The 23,755-nt window shown below is 36.7% G+C and overlaps 2 protein-coding genes across 5 annotated transcripts in view; one reads left to right on the forward strand and one right to left on the reverse strand.

Moving 5' to 3' along the window:
* Positions 1-8,068, reverse strand: part of LOC121371826 (non-POU domain-containing octamer-binding protein-like) — a 78,157-nt gene extending 70,089 nt beyond the window's left edge. For 2 of the 3 annotated variants that reach the window (XR_005957831.1, XR_005957832.1), the window contains exon 1: positions 7,472-8,068. Coding sequence is in view for 1 of the 3 variants with exons in the window: in XM_041498001.1 (XP_041353935.1) it covers positions 7,472-8,011 (540 nt within the window). In the remaining 2 variants the exon portion in view is untranslated. The remainder of the gene's footprint in view (positions 1-7,471) is intronic. The other variant, XM_041498001.1, reaches the window with a different exon arrangement.
* Positions 8,069-10,498: 2,430 nt separating this feature from the next.
* The window catches only part of LOC121371827 (zinc finger MYM-type protein 3-like), a 29,124-nt gene continuing 15,867 nt past the window's right edge, over positions 10,499-23,755 (forward strand). The window contains exons 1-5 of one of the 2 annotated variants that reach the window (XM_041498003.1): positions 10,499-10,693; positions 17,460-18,884; positions 19,483-19,537; positions 21,287-21,375; positions 22,019-23,405. In XM_041498003.1, the coding sequence (XP_041353937.1) occupies positions 10,664-10,693; positions 17,460-18,884; positions 19,483-19,537; positions 21,287-21,375; positions 22,019-23,405 (2,986 nt within the window). In that variant the 5' untranslated portion in view covers positions 10,499-10,663. The remainder of the gene's footprint in view (positions 10,694-17,459; positions 18,885-19,482; positions 19,538-21,286; positions 21,376-22,018; positions 23,406-23,755) is intronic. The other variant, XM_041498002.1, reaches the window with a different exon arrangement.

A 23,755-nucleotide genomic window follows, 5' to 3' on the forward strand; every position in this document is an offset into this window, starting at 1 on the left:
AACGGCCGTTGCCAGGGCATTCCATGTATCCTCAAGCACCATCTCCAGACTGTGGGACCGTTACCAGCAACATGGATCAACACGTGACCTCCCTAGATCCGGTCGACCACGGGTCACTACCCCCGGGCAGGGCCGCTACATCCGGATACGCCACCTTCGGGAACGATTGACTACTGCCACCTCCACAGCAGCAGCAATACTAGGTTTGCGCAGGATATCCGACCAGACCGTACGGAACCGCCTACGTGAGGTAGGAATTCGTGCCAGACGTCCAGTTCGAGGTGTCATCTTAACACCACAACACCGTCGACTCCGACTGCAGTGGTGCCAGATTCATCGACAATGGCCTCAACTGCGATGGAGACAGGTGTGGTTCAGTGACGAGTCCCGATTTCTGCTCCGACGTCATGATGGAAGATGTCGCGTGTATAGGCGTCGTGGTGAACGTTATGCGGCAAACTGCGTGCAGGAAGTGGACAGATTCGGCGGGGGTAGTGTCATGGTGTGGGCAGCCATCTCACACACTGGCAGAACTGACCTGGTCCACGTGCAGGGCAACCTGAATGCACAGGGCTACATTGACCAGATCCTCCGGCCACACATCGTTCCAGTTATGGCCAACGCCAACGCAGTGTTCCAACATGACAACGCCAGGCCTCACACAGCACGTCTCACAACGGCTTTCCTACAGAACAACAACATTAATGTCCTTCCTTGGCCATCGATATCACCGGATTTGAACCCAATTGAGCATCTATGGGACGAGTTGGACCGACGCCTCCGACAGCGACCACAGCCCCAGACCCTGCCCGAACTGGCAGCAGCCTTGCAGGCCGAGTGGGCCACCATCCCCCGGGACGTCATCCGTACTCTGGTTGCTTCAATGGGCAGGCGGTGCCAGGCAGTTGTAAACACACGCGGAGGCCACACCCGGTATTGACTCCAGATGACCTTGACCTTGGTGGTGTGTCCTATCACTTACTCACAATGGACTAGAGTGAATTGTGAACAATCCTGCAACATTTGGTAATTATCGGACTCACCATTCAATAATTAAATCAATTCTCCAAATGTTACGACAATGTGGTTTTGCGTTTCTTCTTTTGAAGAGTATTGGCTTACTGTTGATTATTTCAACAAGTTACATAAAAAGCTATCAGACGGGGAAAAAAAGCAAGCACAAGTGCATGCACATTGTTTATAATAGTGAATTATTTAACATGTTGTTATTATTTTTATTTTTTTTGCTTGTACTGAAAAGTTAAAAAAATAAATTTGCAAAGATTGTAGTTAAGGAACTGCGGATGATTTTGGCCCGATAAAATTCTAACCTGATTTAATCACCCACTTTTATAAGGAATAATGTGACTAAAACGTTTTTAGTAAAAACAATAGTTATGTTTAATCAATCAAAATCTTGGCATGTCCATCACAAAAATTATTTTTAAATTTCATCAATTTCACATGAAATTCTTCAAAATTAAATTTACAATCTTTTAAAACAGATTAAGTAAGAAAAATACATGAGGTTTTGTTTTTAACTTTACAACTATTCAACGGGGCTTAGGGTTCACAAAACGTAAACATTTATTTTATCACCTCTTTGACAGTCTAACGTCGTCTGCAAACTGAAGTATGCGCATGACACAGCGGAAATAAAGTAACATTGCAACGTTCAGCCAGCCATTTTTTTTAAACGTATGCAAACAAATGCTGGTTCCCGAAATGGTCATTCCGTTTAATGTGTAGCGTATAAAATCTGTCTTCCAAAACAAGGGTTAGTGACAAACCGCTGGCTAAACTTATTCCTGGGAAAAAACCTGTCCCATCTGAGCAGGCGCAACAGACTAAGCAGTAAACCAGCCCCAAGTTCAGCCAGCAAACGTTTCGCTAACGTTCGCGAAGTATTTGATTGGTTCCCAATGTGATCATTTAGTTTACCGTGAAGCGCATAATCCAGTCTAGCGTTTGCCAATAGTACTGCGCAGTTTTACAGCGTGTGGCAATAGTAAAATAGTATTGATTTTTTTAACTTCGCGGAAAATCGTAATTCCGATTTTCCGCAATCGCGGAATTGTAGAAATACCTATCTGAAACGGAATTCCCGATTTTTTTCCAAAACATTATTTAACTTTAAATAGCGCATTTGATTAATTAAAATTTATTTTTCGAACTAGAAACTATGGACACCGACATCTGCCTGTGCTACGCTATGACACTAGTACCTTTGTATGTTACGCCAAATGTTTAATGTAGAGTATCTAGACGTTTTACCAGTCGTGTTTTCTTCGCTTATTCACAGCGATTTAACGGGAAAAATAGAACATTGTGAGCTAAAATTGTCCGATATTTACTCAAGTGAAAGATATATTATGTTATGTTTGCTTATTAATTTTTAACATTTGCGGCATTGCCATATTTCCGATCTCACAAAGGAATGCAGTAATTGCATATTGTATGCCAGGCTTTGTTCAAAATAAATTACACAAGGGAAGTGGTTTATAGTGTGATCGTTTGTAATTATTTTCCAGATCAAATCGTAAAGAAAACTGAAAATGTTCGAAGTCTGTGTCGTGGCATATTCACAAGTTAAATTCCCGTGTTTTTTTCAAAATTACAAAATCAGGGTGCAATTTGTTTTTTAAAATTTTGATTAGCTGTTTTTCCTACTGGATGGAGAATTGATTAGCAACTATTGGAATTTGATTAGCACTTTAATAAAATGAGTAAACATGAATAAAACACATTCTTTTCAATAATATTGCATATTTCTTATACATGTATCTGTATTGTGGGCTGCTTACCCCAAAATAAAACAAGTACAGAACAGTACATGTGAAGGGTCATCACTGTCATTTGTTTACACGGCCGTATCCTCCGGAGGTCAAGGGGGGCAGTTGCCTCCCCCCCTCCCCCTCCACACACACACCCAGAGAATCTCACATAAGTTTTTTTGGCTATATAGAAAATAGCATAGAAATGTCAGGGTTTAATTTTTATAGTACAACATATTTCTGAATAATATTTGTCAATGGTTATGCTAAGCAGCTTGGTCATCTAACTTGTTCAAAGTGATTTTTTAGTCTTTCCTGAGTTGATTTGTATGTCTGATCCAAAGTGCGATTGAAGCCCGAGAAAAATTCCTCATTTGGCTGATCATTCCAACGTATTCCGTGTTCATTTTTGTTATGAAAATTGACAATTCTTAAACGATATATATACGTATTTTACCGGAACATTATTTGCCGAGGCAATTCGAAATTAAAAACGCCAAGCTGTTAATTAGTCGATAATACCGTATGTATACGCAAACATTTTCGCAGCTAAAATAATTCGCGATCAAGCTTTCATTTTACATTTTCACAATAGTTTTTGCCAATAATATAATAAAAACTACCAATATCAATTGAACTCCTTTCAATGACAGTTTCACGTACGATATAATTATACTCGAGACATTCTCGCTATGCAGTCCGCGTGCCGTTAGTCTTGTCCGCATGTATGTCTGATAATACATGATGCAGAAAACTTGAAAAATCACAAACTAGACCAAATACTATTTATTAGTAGTATTCATAGGTTGCATTCAGGTTTACAAATAACGAAAGCCACAAGTATGTATCGAATATAAGAATAATCAGTGTAAAAACAACAAACTGAAATCTCGTAGTCACGAGATACTAGACGTGAGTTCAGCCAGCCGTTTGTCGTTAATGTTTGCAAGACTGTTTTTCACGCAACAAGTTAAACCGAACGACCACTTCGACAACCGGCCAAAATAATTATCAGACATTTTGACTACTGGCTATCGCTGAACGCAGATCATGTATAGCACCGAGTGTCACTTGTAGTATAAAACCACGTGGCAGGTAATTTGACGATAAAAATAAAGTGCATGCAATGCGCTATGTGTTTTGTATCTATAGGCATTATTCAAAGCTAAATCGGAAATAAGTTAACGCGTAATTAAATTTGCGGAGCTATCAGCATGTTCGCAATTTTCGTGGTATATTTAATTCGTGAACATAATATATTTGCGTGCACGGTAGGCTACAAGTTCAGTGTACAAGGTCATAGCTGCTTGCAAATTAGGTTACCACGATGACGTAGCAACTAGTACGTTACGTCACTGTTCTTGTTAAAACGTCAAACATCATCTGTGTATTCCGACAGTATTTTCTATTTGAAATACTAACACGCGCGAGAAGGTTGTACACTGACATAAATTTTTTAAATGTTTATCATTGGCGAATCAGTCACCTTGACTGCGATCACGGAAAATCGACACCCCTAAGTGCGTTCTTCTCCCGCGATCTCAATTCAAAGATCAATTTGGTTACAAAAAACATGCATCGCAAACTGCTAGTCATTGTTACAATACTGCATCGCGATCGCAAGATTTTGCATCGCTTTTTGCAATGCGAACCCGGTCATTTTGCAGCCTGAAAATGCTTTCTGCCAAACGACGTCGCACTTTGCCCGTTCAAAAGAGAACCCCAGAAGCAAGAGTTTGTACAAGTTCACTTTCCTGACAAGTTACTTGTTTAAATTTAAACCAAAAAGAAATACAAACTACTGACATATTTTGCCTCATTGCATATTTATTTCTTTTATACGGAAAATCGGTGCCTCTATGATAGGCATTAATATGGATCCAAAGACAGAAAATTACCTAACATTTGGTAATGAATAATGAATAAATAGAAGAAAAAAGACTTTAAAACTATAATAAATATAAATATATATTTATTGGGGGGGGGGGGGGGGCTCGCGCTGTCAGTAGCCAAATTAGCCATTGGCTAAAAAAAAAATTAAATGGCTAATAATAATATGGATACTTACTTTGAAACGATCTTCACTTTGAATTAAAGGAAAAAACGACCGACTGTATGACGTGTTTAAAAAGCGCGGTGCATTATAAAGGATCGGTGGCAAAAGTACCGTATTCCCCCCCCCCCCCCCCCTATTTTAAAGAAATATTTCTTGGAATTAGTTTAAGGTTAGGGTTAGGGTTAGCGATAGTTATATACAATATATTTTAAAACAATTTGTTCTGTAAAACCAACATGAAGTTTATATTTCATAATCCAGTATCGCTATGTTTTGCCTTTGAAAAATTAGACATTTTGACTATTCTGTATAAAAGTTCTTCCACACGGGTGCTTTTGGAAGAAATATAGCACAGAAGACAGAATGAGGCATCATGGGACTAAATCTTTGTTTTATTCCGTAGACATTCGGTTCATTCCGTCAAAATACACCCTATTAAGTATTAAAATGCAGTTTCACTTGTTGATCCACTGCATGGTCGAGTGGATACAGTGGTCAGCTACAGTCCCGATGGTCTGGAGTTCGAATCCAGGCCTAGCACTACATCGCTTGTAGTGTTTAATGCAATACCCAGTTCATATGGTTAATGCAATACCCCAATAGAGGGGAAAATACGGTACTCTTTCCGGATCGGTGAAGTCATTTCTCGTTCCATAATGAATAAAACAAAAACCATAAAACTAAAAATAAATTAAAGTCATTTCTCGTTCCTGCCTTTTCCACATACAAGATTGTTCCGACTTTCATTTTCCTCCCATAATGCACTGCGCGTTTTAAACACAAGTCATAGAGTGTCGTTTGTTCCTTTAATTCAAAGTGAAGATCGTTTCAAAGTAAGTATTTCTTAGTGTCCATATGCTCGAAATAGATCACAGTACCTGATTTGGGTGGGAAAACGTGATGACAATCGTTTTTCTTTTTGTTTCGGATTGAATTCCGTTCCGAGCAAAACTACCTGGAAGGGCGCTAATGGCGTTGTTCGTCCCCAGGATTAACTTTGGTAGTGCTTGCACTTGTAGACAAAGTTAATCTTGATGAACTACTTTGTGGGGGGGCGAACTGGCTATGCATGTGGGGGCGAACTGACTTCCTATTTGGGGGCGAACTGACCATGGGGGAAAACTGGCTTGGGGTCGAAATGTCTGGTACCCAGCTAGTGAAATATTTCTCTTTTCTGTACCCCTGCGCACACACACACTTTAACATGCCTCTAAAGAAACAATATAATAACTGTTTAAAAGTAACAAATAATTAGGAGTTGGGGTAGTTCATCAAGATAAACGTCTCCGGCACGATATATATTATTGTGATGTTTATTGCTGTGCCGTAACGTTTATCCATTGGATCGAATTTTCCATTTGCAATCACGATTTAATAAAATCAGGCATATGTGCTTTATTTAAGAGCCTCAACACGTACAACAACATATTTTAATAAATTTTAGACAAAAATATTAAGTACAATACCTTTGGTAACCTTTCCAGGATTAGATGTTTGAAGATGACACATTTAAACATTTGAAAACTATTTTTATCCTGGCACATCGAAAATGCGGAATGAAAATTTTGCGGAACGAGAATTATTCGTATCAAGCATTTTACGTAAAAAGAAATATTGCGGAACTGAATGGAATTGATTATTAAATGTATTTATTTTGTTATTTTTGTTTCTACATATGTGCTTTGTGTGGGTTGCATTATATGCATTGTTAATAATATTATCACATTAAAGTTTTGGGGTGTATTATTCTTTTTTATTATTATTAAAAAAATAATGATTGTTAGTACAGGTCATTACTTATTTTAAGGCCTTCATTTATTTACTTTTTCCAAAATTATTATTTCCTTTAGTAATTGTTTTTAAATATTATTATTACAGGCCATTGCTTACATGTGATTCAAAGGTTTTTTTCTTCTTTTTTTCTCTTCTTTTTTGTTTTAATTTCATTTCTTTTTTTTAGCTATAATTACTGGTCATTAGTTATTTTAGGAGTTTTATTCAGTTAAATTTAATTGTTATTATTAATTTATTATCAATTAATTGATTTTTAAACAATATTATTCATTAATTAAGTTTATTTATTTATTATTATAAAACGTGATATTCCATTAAATATCGTGGAATAAACTCATGAACCCGAGACGAATAATAATAAAAATAATCCGATTCCACCAACAGTTTTCAATCACATTTTAAATATGCTCACAATGGCCGGCGGGAATATTCGAGATTTTGTTCGTAACTGAAAATTGGATTAATGCAGGATTACTATTTGGACAAACTGTCTATTTATGCGTAAAACGTGACTCGGGAAGTTTTCTTTATACAGTAAGTGTTTATATTTATTGGTACATCTCATATTTCGCCACGAAATAATTAATTCCATGGTTGTATCGATTCCGCCTGAAATCTGGGCGGAAACTGCACGCTTGTTTTTGCTGTTCAAGTTGTAAACATCGGGTCCAATAAATGTCAAAATGTTAAAAAACGGACCGTAGATGTTTACCTTGGTGAACTAGAGTTGGGGGTGAACCGACAAATAGTTGGGGACGAATCGACTTGGGGGCGAACTGGTACATGGGGCGAACTGCCTTGGGGGCAAAACATCATGGATTCTTCAATCATAAATGATAAAACATACCAGTCGAATGAATCCGAAACTGCGGGAAGGATTGACATAAACTTCAGATACATCTCCAAATGGTTCAAAAAGTTGTTTGAAATCATCTTCTGTCATCTCTGGGGCCAGATTTCCAACGAATAATCGACATCTTCCTGTGAATTTCTTGGGGTCACCTGAAGCTTCTGCGTTTGGCTCGCTCTTAACCCTATTGGAATCTTGACCTCGTTCTTTTTCAAAGTGTTGATGTCTAGGTGGACGATTCTGACCCCCTCTGTTTTGACTGTTAGGGCCACGGTTGTGGTGCTGAAACCTATCCTGGTTACTGTGATTAGACCCTCCACCTCCACCACCACCACCACCACCACCGCCACCACCGCCACGGGGACTCGGTTTGTTGTTCACATTTTGTGGGGTTTTCGACTCTTTCTGCTCCTGATTAGAGTCCGCCGACGGTTTACTCGGCGTCTGTGTTTCATGTTTCACTTTAAGTTGGTCGTCTTTCTTCGGCTGAGAACTTTTCATTCCCTGCTGCTGTTTATTGTAGTGCTGTCGATTCATTGTCAAAGAAAAAAGTCAAAGCAAAATGGCCCCTTTGTGAAAATGTGCATAAAATGAACTGTGTACCAGCATCAAAGTTACGCCAGACGATGTCTAAAACCCCATACCTCTCTCAGCACCGAACATTGTCGAGTATTTCAAAAGATGACTCACAAAATTTATATACCAATAAAAAACATAGTATAGTCAAAAATATAATTACTAAAACTTTAAATATGCAACATTATGTTAAAAAAAATATTCCAAAAAATAATGATCAGTATTTAATTTACACTTTTTTATGAAAATGATTACGCACAGCGCAAAGTGTTATCAGTATTGTCCGTTGCCCTGTTTCGGTGGTTGCGTCGCTTGTGTGCAACAGTACGTACATTTCAATATTTTTAACTAATTTTAATTTTGCATGGGGAAAGTCTGTCATATTCATAAAAATGTTCGTAAAAATAAAGTTAAAACGAGCAAAGAAAGCAAGATTAAACTTCACCTACCCATAAACACGGCACATTTCTTAATATGCCTACCTTTTTTCTATGATTTTCAAATATTAATTTGAAAGAAAACTTAATTTTAAAAACTATTTCTGTTTGTTCTTAGCTGTACTGGTATCTGGTTATGGAAGTCGCATGATTGCCATGGTATCTGCTGGTAAAACTCTCTTTATAAATACTAAGTCTTGCCAAAAATATATGGTCCTTATATGTTTTAACATGGGCCTAAATATCATTTGGATATCTGTTTACATATTTAATAACACTCAGAATGCAGCTTATATATTTATTAACCAAACAATTTTACCATTATAACCATTCATTAGCTCAACTTATAACACGACTGCAATACTTAATTGTTATATTCGTTTTCCTAAAATGTTGTCTGTTATGCCTAACATTGGTTCTCAAGGGCTCCATTTTGTAATTTAAATATTTTTTTATAAATTGTTATAAGTGCATGTTTTGTTGAATAACAAACATAGGCCCTATTTGATAAAACACTGAAAACAAATTGTGTTTGAAAGTTTTTGTAAGCTAGACCACTAAACGTATCACCCACCGAAACAGGTTACGTAGGCCTAGTTAATATAAATTTACTGCTGGTGCGTGCTACGTACAGTTTTTGACGCACGTGCAGTAAACTTAGCTACTTAGCGGTTAGTTTAGTGTTCATGTTAAGTATAGAAATACTAATAAAATGGTAGGTATTTGAATAACAACTGTCTGTTTATAAATATTGATATGCTTTAGAACCGAATGCTTATGCTCACCGAAACTGGTTCGCCCATGATACGAAATAATCTGCGAGTATTCATTATTCACTGGAAATCCTTTACGCGTACATTTTCTATTTGTATTTTTTTTAATAATTTAAAATGTAGGACATTTTATATTTTAATTGTCATTTCAACTGCCATTTTGATTGTGTGTATCAAAGTATCAATAAACTACAATGCCATATACACATGTGACACTGTATAACAGTAATTGTAAATATATTGCAAAAAAAAAATGCTGTAAGGAATTACATCTGCTGTTCATATTTTTTACATTGAAAGAAAAAAAAAATGGACATTGTTTTCTAACCGGTATAATAAGTCCACATTTGTACAAAGTGGTGTTTATAAGGGACGGTCCATAAATGTCAATGGTTTTCATAATCCTATGGTTTTGACCCCCTCCCCTAATCCTAACATAAAAACATTGATAGTGGTCGACGATGTATTGATGCAGTAGATGACAATTGTAGAGAGCGCCGCCGCAAAAACTAGCCCCCAAAATACCGATATTATGGCCTGAAAAGCAATCAGAACATGGCGTTTACCCCCTCCCCCTTGTTTCGAATTGTAAGAAACATTGACCTTCGATGGACCGATGTTTTACCTGAAAAGCAATCCGAACATGGCTTTTACCCCCCCCCCCCCCCCCCTTCCGAACATTGTTCTTATTGTGAAGCACATCCCTAAGGCTACATGTATCCATGTCGTAATATTGTATGTAGGCCCCTAATATCTTTTCCCCACAGAAAAAATAAAATAGAACTTTAAATAAAATAGGACTTTTAGATGTAGTCATCCAGAGTATATCAGTGGACAATTTTTTACTGGATAAAAATTGCACATAAAAACCCCAACAACGTTATTGATTATTTTCAGTATACCGGTACATAAGCATTGCCTATTTCCGTTGCCTTGGCTTGGGTGATAAGGACAGGAGGACATTTGGACCCAAAATTAGTTTATGACAACTATGCCAGTCTAAATAATTCAAATGTTTGGTAAAATGTGGTTTAAAATATAACACGAAAAATTAGATGTGTGACTATTGATAGTATATAATAAACATTACTGACATGTAACAAATAATACATGACATTTATTTGTGCATTAATTGCAAATAATATAAATCTCGGATTCCCGAGATTTCTTAAAGGGGATGTTACTTGCAAGTACCTTTTTCAGATCGAGGCTTTGGGTCAATTTAGTTAATGTCTTTGTTATAATTTGCAGAATACGATTTTTTACTAAACACAATTAATTGTTGCATGTAATCAAAATACATGTACCAAATATTATTTGGAGGTATCTAATCTGTTAAAACGTTCACGCATTAAAGGGACGTAATCGAGTTACACTGTTCGGCGCGCTTTCTAACAAGTGCAATGGACGACCTCAGTGGCGTTTCATTGCAGGTATTTCTTAGTTGCTAACACTGTTAAAGGTTTTTGACCAGAATGCAATAATGAACGAGTTTGTAAAGAATATTTTTGTTTGTATATATTAACAACTGACATGGTAACAGTCACGACGTGGACATTGTAGAATGTAGGGCAGGAAGTTATATTTAGCTTTTTAAAAAAAAAATTACCTCCCTTTACATGGTTTGCACATGTATGTATGTATGTATACATGTATGTACCATGTATGAAAAAAGTTCACTGAATTAAAAATAAATAAAAAATTGGGTCAAAGCTATTTTAAAGTTAAAATATATATATTATTTTAAATTTTATTATTTTATTTTTGTTATAAAGTGCACATGATTATTTTAATGCATGCTCTTTACCCCCTTTCAATGGTTAAAGGTAGGGTCAACTCAAACAAGAGCCTTATATGTTGGAAAGATGCATACCTGGACCACCAACACATACTGACACTTTAGCAAATTAAAAACGCATAATTTTAGAGTTAATAAAAAAACATGATTATTCCTGCTAACTGGGGGCAGCCATTTTGTTTTGTTTTTGTGACGTCCGGTGGGATAGTTTGGGGCAAAGTGACGTCAGCTCCTGACCATCTCCTGTATATACAGTGTAAACAAAAGCAGTAATTTTCGACAAGGCGCTTCCCTTTGATCAACCTGACTTGTAAAACAGCATAAATGACGTAATAATATAATAAACTATTTAACTAAATATATTTCAAGTTGCATTAACGGAACAAAATGGGGTTATAGTATTTTTCTCTGTTAAATAATCCAAAGGAAAAATGTACACTATTAGGCCTATTGATATGCTACGTTGGAGCAAAAACAACTACCCACGATACCCAAGTGATAATTTTCTTTTCTTTGGGACTACGTAATTGGTCAGTTCTGTGGTTTCAGATGGAAAAGTCTACTTAATCAATAGTTTTACAGAACTATTTACAGTAATAAACCATGTCCATTACAATTTTTGGGTATGGCACTGTGGAATTGGAATGCAACTACAGCCAACACTGTATGGTGTCCTCATCTAGAAAGAAAATGGGTTAAGTTTAGGTTTAGGTTAAAAAAATCATACAGTAATGATAACATTAATTAATTTTGTCAAAAGGTTAATGTAAAATATTTTTTATGCAAAATACCCCTTTTACCCTCTGTCAGAAACCCTGCTGGACTACTAACACATACTGACAGTTTCAGAAAAAAAAAACGTGTAGTTTTAAAATTAATTTAAAAAACAACAACATGTCTATATTTACTGAGATAGTGAGACTTGGAAATATAGCATGAAAATGATGGTGGGCATTGGCATGAGTTCGACCTGTACCCCCCTTTCAATGGTTAGGATAGTTTTAGGTATAGGGTTAGGGTTAGTCTTTAGAGCCTTTGATGTAGAGGGGTACGGGTCGAACTCTTTCCTGGGCATTTTTCAGCTGACACCTTTCACAGACCTTGCCTTTTAAGGTGCACTCGTACAGCGCACGTAATTTCAATCTGGCGAGTGAAAAATAATGCATGTTACACTTAACAAACAGCGCACGTAAAATAATTTTGTATATTGATTGCCACTATTTATGTTATGTAGCTAATAGAAAGATGCGTTTAATAATACCATAATTTTTTTTTTACGAGAACGGTAGTGTCCATGAAATATTTTAATATATGATTGGTACGTATCTTTGCTATACAAATCGGAAAACACAGGTTTAATAGACATGTTCGAAGACATACCAATCCGATCAAAACTTCTAAAGTTGCCTGTTTAATTTATTATTAATTAGAAACAGTCCACTTTTGTAAGATAATAGATCACAACGTCTGATAAGGATAACTCATTTATACTGTTCATATACTTATGACAAAAACAGAAAAGGGATTAAATTAAATAGTGGCTTCTGTAGCCAACACAAATGAACTTGTTACAGAAATCAGCGAATTCAGTAAAATTGTCTCAATTAGTTCATAACTGTTAGTTATGTCCTGAAAAATGTCATTCGTGTAATTTTATACTTTCTGATTTAGACGGAATAAAAAAAAAAGAAGGAAAAGAATTGATAATAGGTATGTAGTAATAAGACTAGGTATTTTTTATGTCTATTATATTTTTTATCTTCAAGAAAAAAATCAAATAAAGTTTCATTTAAATATTTGTATTTCAGTCAGAGGTTAATGAATGTGCATATGTTATTTTATATATATATATATATATGTACAGACTATAGTAACAGTAATCAAAGATCATTGCCGACTATTTAATTTTTCTTTTGTTTGTTAGAAAGTCACAAACTATGTGACTGGAACATGATTTGATGCACAGTACTCTGTGGCATATTGACCAATCAGAGCTATCGGGGTCAGATTATTTTTACTCGTGGAATTCTGCACGGACATGCTGGTCTACATTGAATCTGATTGATAATGATGTCAAAAATTATGGGTTGTTTTTATTATCTTTATTATGGCATCCCACATTTGGAATAAAATCCTTTGTAATGACAGATTTTGTCAGAGTTTGTGTATATGGGTTTTTTTTTATCAACATCGGGGCCATTCTAGATCAGTGGCGTAACGCTGTCAGAGCCGTTCATAACTTGTAGCGGTAGGTCAAATAACATGTTACAGAATGTTGAGGGAGGGAGACAGGTTGCGTAATTGTTGAATAAAAAATGACACTTGAATGTCAATGTCCCAACCAACACAATTCAAGTAATTGTAGACCTACATTTCACGAGTTATTTAAAAAAATGTTTTAATAATTTAAGTCGGTGGTGCACACCTGAGATGCTTGGGTCGTACTTCATGAACCACCTCCTCAGAACCAGTGGGTTTTTCCCATCCCAACTATCCTAATCATATTCGTTGTACATAATAATGAAATTCAAGGCAAGTTGATATATATGTTTAGCTGCACGTTCATCTAACCATCTAACACTGAAATGGTATATATATAATTGTGTGCATCAAATTATCTCAATAGTACATATTGTAATTAAAAAACCCATATTATCTGCATCAGTGTTATAATTATATTTCTATAGTACTACTACTGAAACTTTTTAATAAATTATAACTCTATTCCTGAAAGGGAAAAGAAATCGGACTACACTAATGAACCAAAGTACATAAAATTAGAAGAAAACTTTATTGGTTTATTGGTTCATTTTTGCAACATACGTCTCTGCATTTACATATACCAATTACTTCAAAAATTAATAATGCTTGGTTTTTACTTGCCTTAGCGTTTTGATGAGTACGATTTTTTCACTCGCCTAAGCGTCTGGAGGTGTGCTGTTTTTCAAAAGCCAAGGACTGCCTTTCATAGTAAAATAACCGTTTTAAATTTATTTGTGTGAATGACCAGGGCTTCTAGATTATGGTAGCCCCACTCCCATGGCTAGTGATATTCAGTGTTGTGCTAGTAAATAACTACTATTGCCATGCCCGACAGCTTGTGAAAAAAAAGTCTTATGTTGCAGTTGCAGTTAAGTCTGTTTTGTTAATACAAATATCCTGCCCCCATTCCAGCCCCCTAATGCTAGTGTTTTTAAGCTCTATCTCCCTCTTTAGGTGGCATATCTGATTGTTACTATTATTAAGTAAAATTGTATTTACTTAAAGTAAAGTAGGGCTAGTGAATTTTTTATTGTGGATAGTAAATTTTAAATATCACTGATTCCATGGCTAGTGGAATTTATAAAAATTCAAGAAGCATTGGGATGACTGAGGAATATTTTAGAAAATTTGTAAATGAATACGAAACGAAAGTGCATGGGTGACCCTAAATATTTGTTGATTTGATTTGTTAAATGGATTGATCCTTAACAGAACAAAATGGGGTTAGAGTATTTTTTCCTCTTCCAAAATTGAAAGAAAAAAATGCATACTACATGTATGTAGTAGGCCAAAACAAAAACGACCACCCACAATACCCAACTTGGAGTTGGGAGAGGGCAGTGACTCAAGCCCTGCCCCCATTTCCATTGTTGAGCTATTGAGGGGTACAGGATGTTATTAGATCTCCACCACGTTCACCATGTCTATTCCGATTTGTCCAGCATTTACTAAAAAAAATTAAAAACTATTTTTGTGTTAATTTAAAAAAAAAAAAAAAGTTTGACATTGGAAGCTTCAAAGTCATGATCTTTGAGTTTTGATTGAATAGTTCGTAATCTTGCTACTTCTTGGACAGTTTCTATAAATTAATAGGTACTCAGGTTGTAGGTTGCTGCGCACATGTAGCTAGTGTGTTGTTGTATTTAGGATTATGGAGAAATCAAGACAAAAATATCACAGAAACAAAGTATTCCCTTTTGAATGCACGTGACATGCCAGCAAATGACAGCTCACCAGGTATCAAGAAGAATAATTGTATCATATATTGGTGTACATTGATCCTTAGCATATGTAATACAGTTTTTGATCTGAGGAAATGAAACGAATATGTTTCCTATTGTAAAGTATCAGCCCCATGAAAGTGCACTATAAAAGAAATGCATGCTTATAGCATCCAGAGATATTCTGCTGTATGAAACTGTGTTTAATTCACATTATACAAACTTGGGTAGTAAAAGTTATAAATCTATTCATACTACACATGTCGTAACATATTCTTGTGGATTAATTAAACAATATGACTGGGTAATACAGGACTAAAATTAACATTGTTATTAGACATTTGCACTGGTTGGAACAAGAAAAAATCCACTGATGTTGTTCAATCCCACGGTGCAAGCACTCAGCCGACTGAACTAAATCCCAACACCCCCACCCCACCCCAACTCAACCATTTAAGTGTATAAATATACTATATATACTTATATATTAACTTTCAAACTTAAAAATTGTTATTTTATTTTTCAGTTGTTTGGTTATAAATACCAAAAGGTTTGAAAATAGTAAATCAATTTGACAACATAGGCCAACTCGATAATTAAAGATTAACCTTCACATTTTGATTGAGGGTGGAGATGAGATAAAACCTACATGTAATGTAAATTAAAATTTACAATTCAGTGTTTGTGTAGCTGTTCTGTATTTATAATTATTGTTTCCATTTTGGAGGAAAATAACACAGATATATATTTTTCAATTGTACATCCCCATTTGGGCCTCACATTATTGACATATTATAACTATTGTATTCTTGAACCTTGAATATATCGTACTTTGTTGATGTGATGTTTAAACCAATTCATGTTTCTTAATTTATAAAAAATAATACATTTTGTTAACATTTTTGGCTTGTTTTGTTTCAAGAATACGGCTCTCCTGTTTCAGGCCTCATTTATTTCTCTTCCCATAGCAGCTGACATCTAAAAAATAGCATATTATTGACTATAGTACTGTCGGAAATAGAATAATGATTTTTGTCGATTATTTCTTGCATATTAAACTGACAAGTAAATATTGTGTAAATACCCATTCAATGATACTTTACCTAATTTAGCATTTACTTGTTTGGGCTCTCACTGATGTACAAGGTAGTGTTTACTCTTGAAATTAAACTAAATATGTCAGTAAACAGGTGATTTGTGACCTTTATTGTAACAGACTATAACACATTTTGATCGATATGTGTCAATTTCATTTACCCTTAAACAAACTTTTAATTTAAAACTGCAAGTGAACTGATTATTTTGAATTGCAGCATAAATTATTAATTATGACAAGCATATTTATTGAATATAAATTCAATATAAGTACATTAGAAATTTACACAATCTTGCAACAATTTAAAGGTGCTATATAATGCGAGCTGTGATAGATTCTCCAATAAAAAAGTATTTTCTACCAGTCGATAAAATTATTTCCTATAATCATTTATGGGCATATTGTTAAAGGTGTCTTCTTTAAATGTTAAATCAAAAGTTTATTCAAAAAAAAAAAAAAAAAATGATTTGCAATAGCTGTCATTGGGTAACATTGAGATAGCACCTTTAATGCCGATATAATGGATCGTTATAATGGCTCTTGACTGTTTTGCTCAAAAGTTACTTAAATATGACTACAAATATTTTGTTTTGGAGAGGGATAGGGGCAAACCATCATTAGAAACAGTCCCTCACATATTGTAACAGCAATGAAATTGACACATGTTGACCAAAATTTGTTAGTCTGTTCCAGTTAAGTGCACAAATCACCTGTTCACCGACATTTTTCTTTTAATTTCAAGAGTAAACACCACCTTGAACATCAATGAATGCCCAAACAAGTAAATGCTAAATTAGGTAGACTATCATTAAAGAGATATTTACATGTCCGTTTAATATGTAAGAAATAATCGCCGAAAATCATTTTTATTCTATTTCCGACAGTACTTTAGGAGTCATAAATCTATAAAAGTATGTATAGAGCATGTATGTATGTATTCAGGAGCCTAAAATGACCCTTAGCATACCTACTCCTTTCAAAGATAGCTGTACAATTCTAAAACATTTAATAGTACTCAATTTTCAACTGATCATCTGTTGCTAAACAGAATTTTTAGAACAACATTTTCCCTGGATAATATTCTTTAAGAAATCTTTACCACATCTAATTGGATTCAATGTATTTAAAATATGAAATATTAACTTGTTTACCTTCCAGAAATATTGACATGGATTCATGAACTGATCATCATACTAGTATATGATTTTGTAAGTACCAACAAATGTCAATATTTTGTGACAATAGTTGAGTAGAGTTGGTTAACGGTTTTAGAAACCGGTATTGGTGTATTTCACAGACAATCTTATTCCTCTCATTTTCAGGAAGTTGAGACTGGAAAATCGGCGGTCAGCCAATTAGACAGTGGCTTTGATGAGTATACTCCAGACAACGTCCAATCAGAGAGTTCCAGCCATTGTGACATAGATGAGGCAGGAGGAGTAGATGACCAATCAGAAAGCAGCTATCAACCAGACGTAGAACAGACAGAAGAAGCCTCTAAGTCAGGGATGACCTCAGACATCCAGTCAGACAGCACCAGCCATCACAGCACTGAAATAGCTGAAGCAACAGATGACACTGGTGATCACCACTTGGAAAAGACGGAGTCCAAGAATTGTGATGAAGAACAGACTGAAAACATCAGCCAGCTGGATATAGTGACAGATTTGAACAGTACCGATCAACATGGCTTGGAACCAGCATCAGCAGGCAACACCGAGTTTAAAGATGATAATGTAGGTGATGTGGAACCCAAGGACAAGGACCAACAAGAGCCAGGAACTGATGCTGATTCTGATGCTGATGAAGAGAGTACAAACAAAACTACTGAAAACGCTGTAGATGGAGCACAAGAGAGCCAGGAGGCAGATGGCGAAGAAACTGATCAAATACAACAATCTGAAGATTTGGATGTCAATGAAAGTGATTCAATTGCCGCTGAAGATAAAACCGATTCTGGTGACCAACTTGCAGAGATGCCTGAAGATAAGACAGAACCAGGTGACAAAGACAAGGAATCTATGCAAACCGAGGACAATGATGGTGACAATGCTGAAAAAACTGCTGATGTCAGTAATGACAGTAGCACTGAAAAGTTAGAAGGTGAAAAAGAAGCAGCAACAAACTCTGATGAAGATATGGAAACAGAAGAAGCAAGAGCTGAAACTGATTCATCTGAAATGAACAAACAAGATGAGAAGTCTGCAGAAACAGATTCAAGGGACAAAGACCAACAGTCTTCAGAAGTTGCTATGGACACTGAGGACAATAAAACTTCAGATGACGGTGAAAGATCTGCAGAAATGGAGTTGGACAAAGGTGATTCTGTGAAGGAGTCTGTTGGTGCTGATGCTACTGAAGGTAATAAAGATGTAATAGCTGAAGGTACCACTGAGAGCAGTGGTGCTGGTGACAAACAGATGGATCGCGCTGTGAGCAAGGAGACCGCAGACAACAAGTCTGAAGATTCAGCTGGAAAAGAGTCGGAAGACACGTGTGTGAAGGAATCTAAGGACTCTGATGTAAAGCTTGCTGAAAAGTCTAAAGCCAGCAAAGGTGAAGATGATGACCTTGTGTTGATAGAGGATGACAAACCGGAGGCTATAGTTGTTGATGATGACGACGATGATGGGGACTCCAAGAAAGACAAACTCGCCAATGGTGTAATTAACTCTGGAAATGACATGGGTCTACAGATTTCCTCTGTGTCTGGACGAGTCGACATGCCCGATGATGCAGCTGACAAGGTGAGTATCGGTTACTATACAGTGGAAGTATGTTTGAGCCTAAACAATTTTACACTGACACAAATACCCATCTTCTCCAGGAGCTGTGATAGGGGCAAACTGATTACCTTGCAATACAATTTTTAATACATTTTAGGTGAAACCTTTTTTTTCTCCTTTTTTAATACTTAAACTTTAATTCAGGTGTGTGATCTTCAGCTTGTCTTGATTTTGCTCACAATGAAGACAGAATTCCCTCGTTATGACATGAAAATTATAAATTTGATCAGGGTTTCTGTTTAGGTTGGGTCATTGTTTTAAAAACATTTCTTTTTGCAATATAAATCTAAATTTTGAAATAAAAAAATTTCATTTAAAAAAAGAGCATATATGAAATATTATTCCCACTTTCTTAGGCATATTTATAAACATAGAAATACCATTCATTCATTCATTATGGTCTATATGCAGGGTTTTAGATTCTCCAAATATTTCTTCAATGACTTGTTTTGTTCAGTTTTCAGATAGCTTACTCTTATTAGTATGGCTTGTGAACCAAACATATATGTTTATAATTCATAACAACATATTTTAGAAGTATTTTGTTATTTATTTCCAGAGCAAAGAAACTAGTGACGTGAAAGACGAGCCCAAGTCCCCAGCTATAACTACAGGTAATCCATCTCAGGCTTTGTGCAAGTCCCCAGCTATAACTACAGGTAGTCAGTCTCAGGCTTTGTGCAAGTCCCCAGCTATAACTACATGTAGTCAGTCTCAGGCTTTGTGCAAGTCCCCAGCTATAACTACAGGTAATCAGTCTCAGGCTTTGTGCAAGTCCCCAGCTATAACTACATGTAGTCAGTCTCAGGCTTTGTGCAAGTCCCCAGCTATAACTACAGGTAATCAGTCTCAGGCTTTGTGCAAGTCCCCAGCTATAACTACAGGTAATCAGTCTCAGGCTTTGTGCAAGTCCCCAGCTATAACTACAGGTAATCAGTCTCAGGCTTTGTGCAAGTCTCCAGCTATAACTACAGGTAATCAGTCTCAGGCTTTGTGCAAGTCTCCAGCTATAACTACAGGTAATCAGTCTCAGGCTTTGTGCAAGTCCCCAGCTATAACTACAGGTAATCAGTCTCAGGCTTTGTGCAAGTCCCCAGCTATAACTACAGGTAGTCAGTCTCAGGCTTTGTGCAAGTCCCCAGCTATAACTACATGTAGTCAGTCTCAGGCTTTGTGCAAGTCCCCAGCTATAACTACAGGTAATCAGTCTCAGGCTTTGTGCAAGTCCCCAGCTATAACTACAGGTAATCAGTCTCAGGCTTTGTGCAAGTCTCCAGCTATAACTACAGGTAATCAGTCTCAGGCTTTGTGCAAGTCCCCAGCTATAACTACAGGTAGTCAGTCTCAGGCTTTGTGCAAGTCCCCAGCTATAACTACAGGTAATCAGTCTCAGGCTTTGTGCAAGTCCCCAGCTATAACTACAGGTAATCAGTCTCAGGCTTTGTGCAAGTCTCCAGCTATAACTACAGGTAGTCAGTCTCAGGCTTTGTGCAAGTCCCCAGCTATAACTACAGGTAATCAGTCTCAGGCTTTGTGCAAGTCCCCAGCTATAACTACATGTAGTCAGTCTCAGGCTTTGTGCAAGTCCCCAGCTATAACTACAGGTAATCAGTCTCAGGCTTTGTGCAAGTCCCCAGCTATAACTACAGGTAATCAGTCTCGGGCTTTGTGCAAGTCTCCAGCTATAACTACAGGTAGTCAGTCTCAGGCTTTGTGCAAGTCCCCAGCTATAACTACAGGTAATCAGTCTCAGGCTTTGTGCAAGTCCCCAGCTATAACTACAGGTAATCAGTCTCAGGCTTTGTGCAAGTCCCCAGCTATAACTACAGGTAATCAGTCTCAGGCTTTGTGCAAGTCCCCAGCTATAACTACATGTAATCCATCTCAGGCTTTGTGCAAGTCCCCAGCTATAACTACAGGTAATGCATCTCAGGCTTGTGCGAGGCAAAGTCTATTGTTAACACTTTGATGGGCTTTGTTTGTTTGTTTGTCTAGCAAAATTCTATTTTTGTCTTAACCAGATTAAAAAAAGGCTCTTGACTCAGCTGTTTCCTGAAATAATAACTTAGTGACTTTCTAATGAAATGTATTTGCTAGATTCAAATTCAACTTAATTCAAATTTGACAGATTAGCAACTGATTGCATAAATCCTGATTGGTAATAATTACCATATACGGTGAACTTAATTATTTTTCACTTTTATGAGCTGATAAAACAAGGAAGCAATTTATACTGTACAAATAGCTGATGTTTTAAATGTTGAAATAAATAGTCCCACTAACAAATAACAAAAGGAGTTTTTCACTTTGTGAATTGTTTGAACTCGGTCATCAGTTACTTACTCCAGATATATATGTTGCAGACAAGAAGGCTTCAGCACTGGCAGATAAAAAGACATCCGGCACATCTCAAAAAGCATCCAAGTCACAAACCTGCATTGTTTGCTCAAAGGTAAAGATTTTATGTAACTGTTAGGGGATTTGTTTATATTTATCAATGGTTTCATGAACATACAAACTGTTTGCTGATGGATGGGTTAATGCTAATGGGAAGGGGGTCAATAAAAATAACAAAGTCAACATTTTGTATGTATGCTTTTAAGAGGTGGAATTGGGAACAGTGCCTAAGCTTCGTTGTGGGTCAATATTTTATTTTTATAAGTGTAGAATTTGTAAATATTGATTCATTGAAATATCTTTAAAAAAAAATGAAAAAACGAAATAATATTTCTACATCAGTATCCAACAAACTTTGTATGTATTGCTTGAATTAATTTTTGTTGTGTTTTTGTATTTTCTGGTATCCTCACGGTATGGGTTTTGACACAAATAAGCAACGATCTTGCGTAGTGTAAAAATAACGATGTTTTTATTTACAGAGACATAACCTAATGTATATATATCATTGTAATATAAACATTAAATTCAATATATAGTGAGATTTTTAGTTTTAAGTTTTAGCTTACATGTGCATACTGTAATATTCTAACCTTGTTGATGCGGTATGTAATACATACTGACGATACTTACAATACTTCCTTGATAAAATTATGGATTACATTTCAAATAACTACTATGTTTTGTTTTTCTCATAGGTTGGTCGATGCAAGTATAACATTGTGAGAAATGGCGATACTAAACATCTCTGTGACGACATCTGTTTCCGCCGGTTTCGTTCAAATCCCACTCAGTTCCTCAAAGGAAGCACAACAACAACTCCTACAACTACAACTACAACTCCTGCTGCAGGCATCAAATCACCAACGACTCGATCACGCACGGGATCTTTGCCCGCATCATCACCGCGTAACTACCGAGAGGAGCCTGATCTTCCACTGATCGAACTAGCTGGGTCGACCAGTCAGACACCTACAGCAGCTCCTGCCCCAGTTGCAGCTGCTGTCGCCGCCCCGCTGATGCCTCCTCCTCCTCCGATGGTGGTGAACAACAGCACGTCCCAGTACAAGACATGCACAGTGTGCCAGCTGATGAACATCAACACCCAGAAACCGTTTGCCTCGTGGCAGGGTCTCGACTTCTGCGGCGAGATGTGTCTGAACAAGTTCCAGTCCACCCTCAACACGTCCTGTTCGTACTGTGCGTCATTCATACCCAACGCTACCCGCGTCCTCTACTCCATTAAAGTGGGCCAGGAGATACGCTTGTTCTGCGCCAACAAGTGTTTACAGGAGTTCAAGAAGCGGCTGCGGCTGTGTGCGTATTGTCAGACTGACTTGGCGGGATGTCCCGATTCATTTTCTGCACCAATAGGGCCTCAGACATTCCGAGAGTTTTGTAGCCAGACGTGTTTGAAGAAGTTTGAAGATAAGAGCAACGATGTTGAAATAATTGGTTTTGAGAGCAGTAAGCCAAAAACTGCTGCAAAATGTTCTGTGTGTCATAAAATATCGACTGTGAAACACAATATCAAGTTGAACGGGGTGCTGAATCGACTCTGCAGTGACCCATGTTTGTCAGCGTTCCAGTACGCCAACAAGTTGGCAATGAATACCTGCGACAACTGTGGAGGCCTCTGTCCTACGGAGGAGACCGTTTCACATTTCATCCAGTTTGAAGGGCAGCAGAAGCGTTTCTGCAAAGATACGTGCGTGAACACTTTCCGCACAATCAACCGAAAGATTGTGCCATGTGCTTGGTGTGGGACTAAGAAACCAAACTTCGACATGATAGAACGCGTTGATTCTAACAATAAGTACCAGCTGTTTTGTTCACTGAACTGTCTGTCGTTGTATCGTGTCAATCTTCAGGCCAAGTCTAACCAGTCCGTGAACTGTGACTATTGTCATAAGTTTGTCCCTGCCCAGTATCACCTGACCATGAGTGATGCCTCGGTGCGGAACTTCTGTTCCTATAACTGTGTGATGGTTTTCCAGTCACAGTTCAGTGCTAACAAGACAGCCTCCCAGCCAACCATTCATTCACAGCCAACCAAGATTCAACTACAACAAAAACCAACTAGAAGTAAGTGCTCTTTGTTGGGGGTTTTATGACATAAATTTGTCGTCATCTTATTACAATAATTTTGCAGGGAACATTTTGTTCCATATCCTGATGTAATTCACTATACAAGTTTTACAGATCGTTACACAATTATAAAAGGTTAAATACTATATGCTAATTATTTTTTTAATTAAAAGCAGCTATCACTGTTCAGAATTTTGAAAACAGATACTGCTTTGACTTGTTCATCTATTTTGCCTGACACGCTGTAGTTTTCAACTTGGGTTCGGATTTACAATTTAGATTTATGTTTTATTCTTCGGCCCGGATTTGTTGCATTTTTGTCTTTCCATTCCATCCAGTGCTTTACA

This window comes from Gigantopelta aegis, chromosome 4 (assembly GCF_016097555.1).
Source record: "Gigantopelta aegis isolate Gae_Host chromosome 4, Gae_host_genome, whole genome shotgun sequence".
Classification (NCBI taxonomy): Eukaryota; Metazoa; Mollusca; class Gastropoda; order Neomphalida; family Peltospiridae; genus Gigantopelta; species Gigantopelta aegis.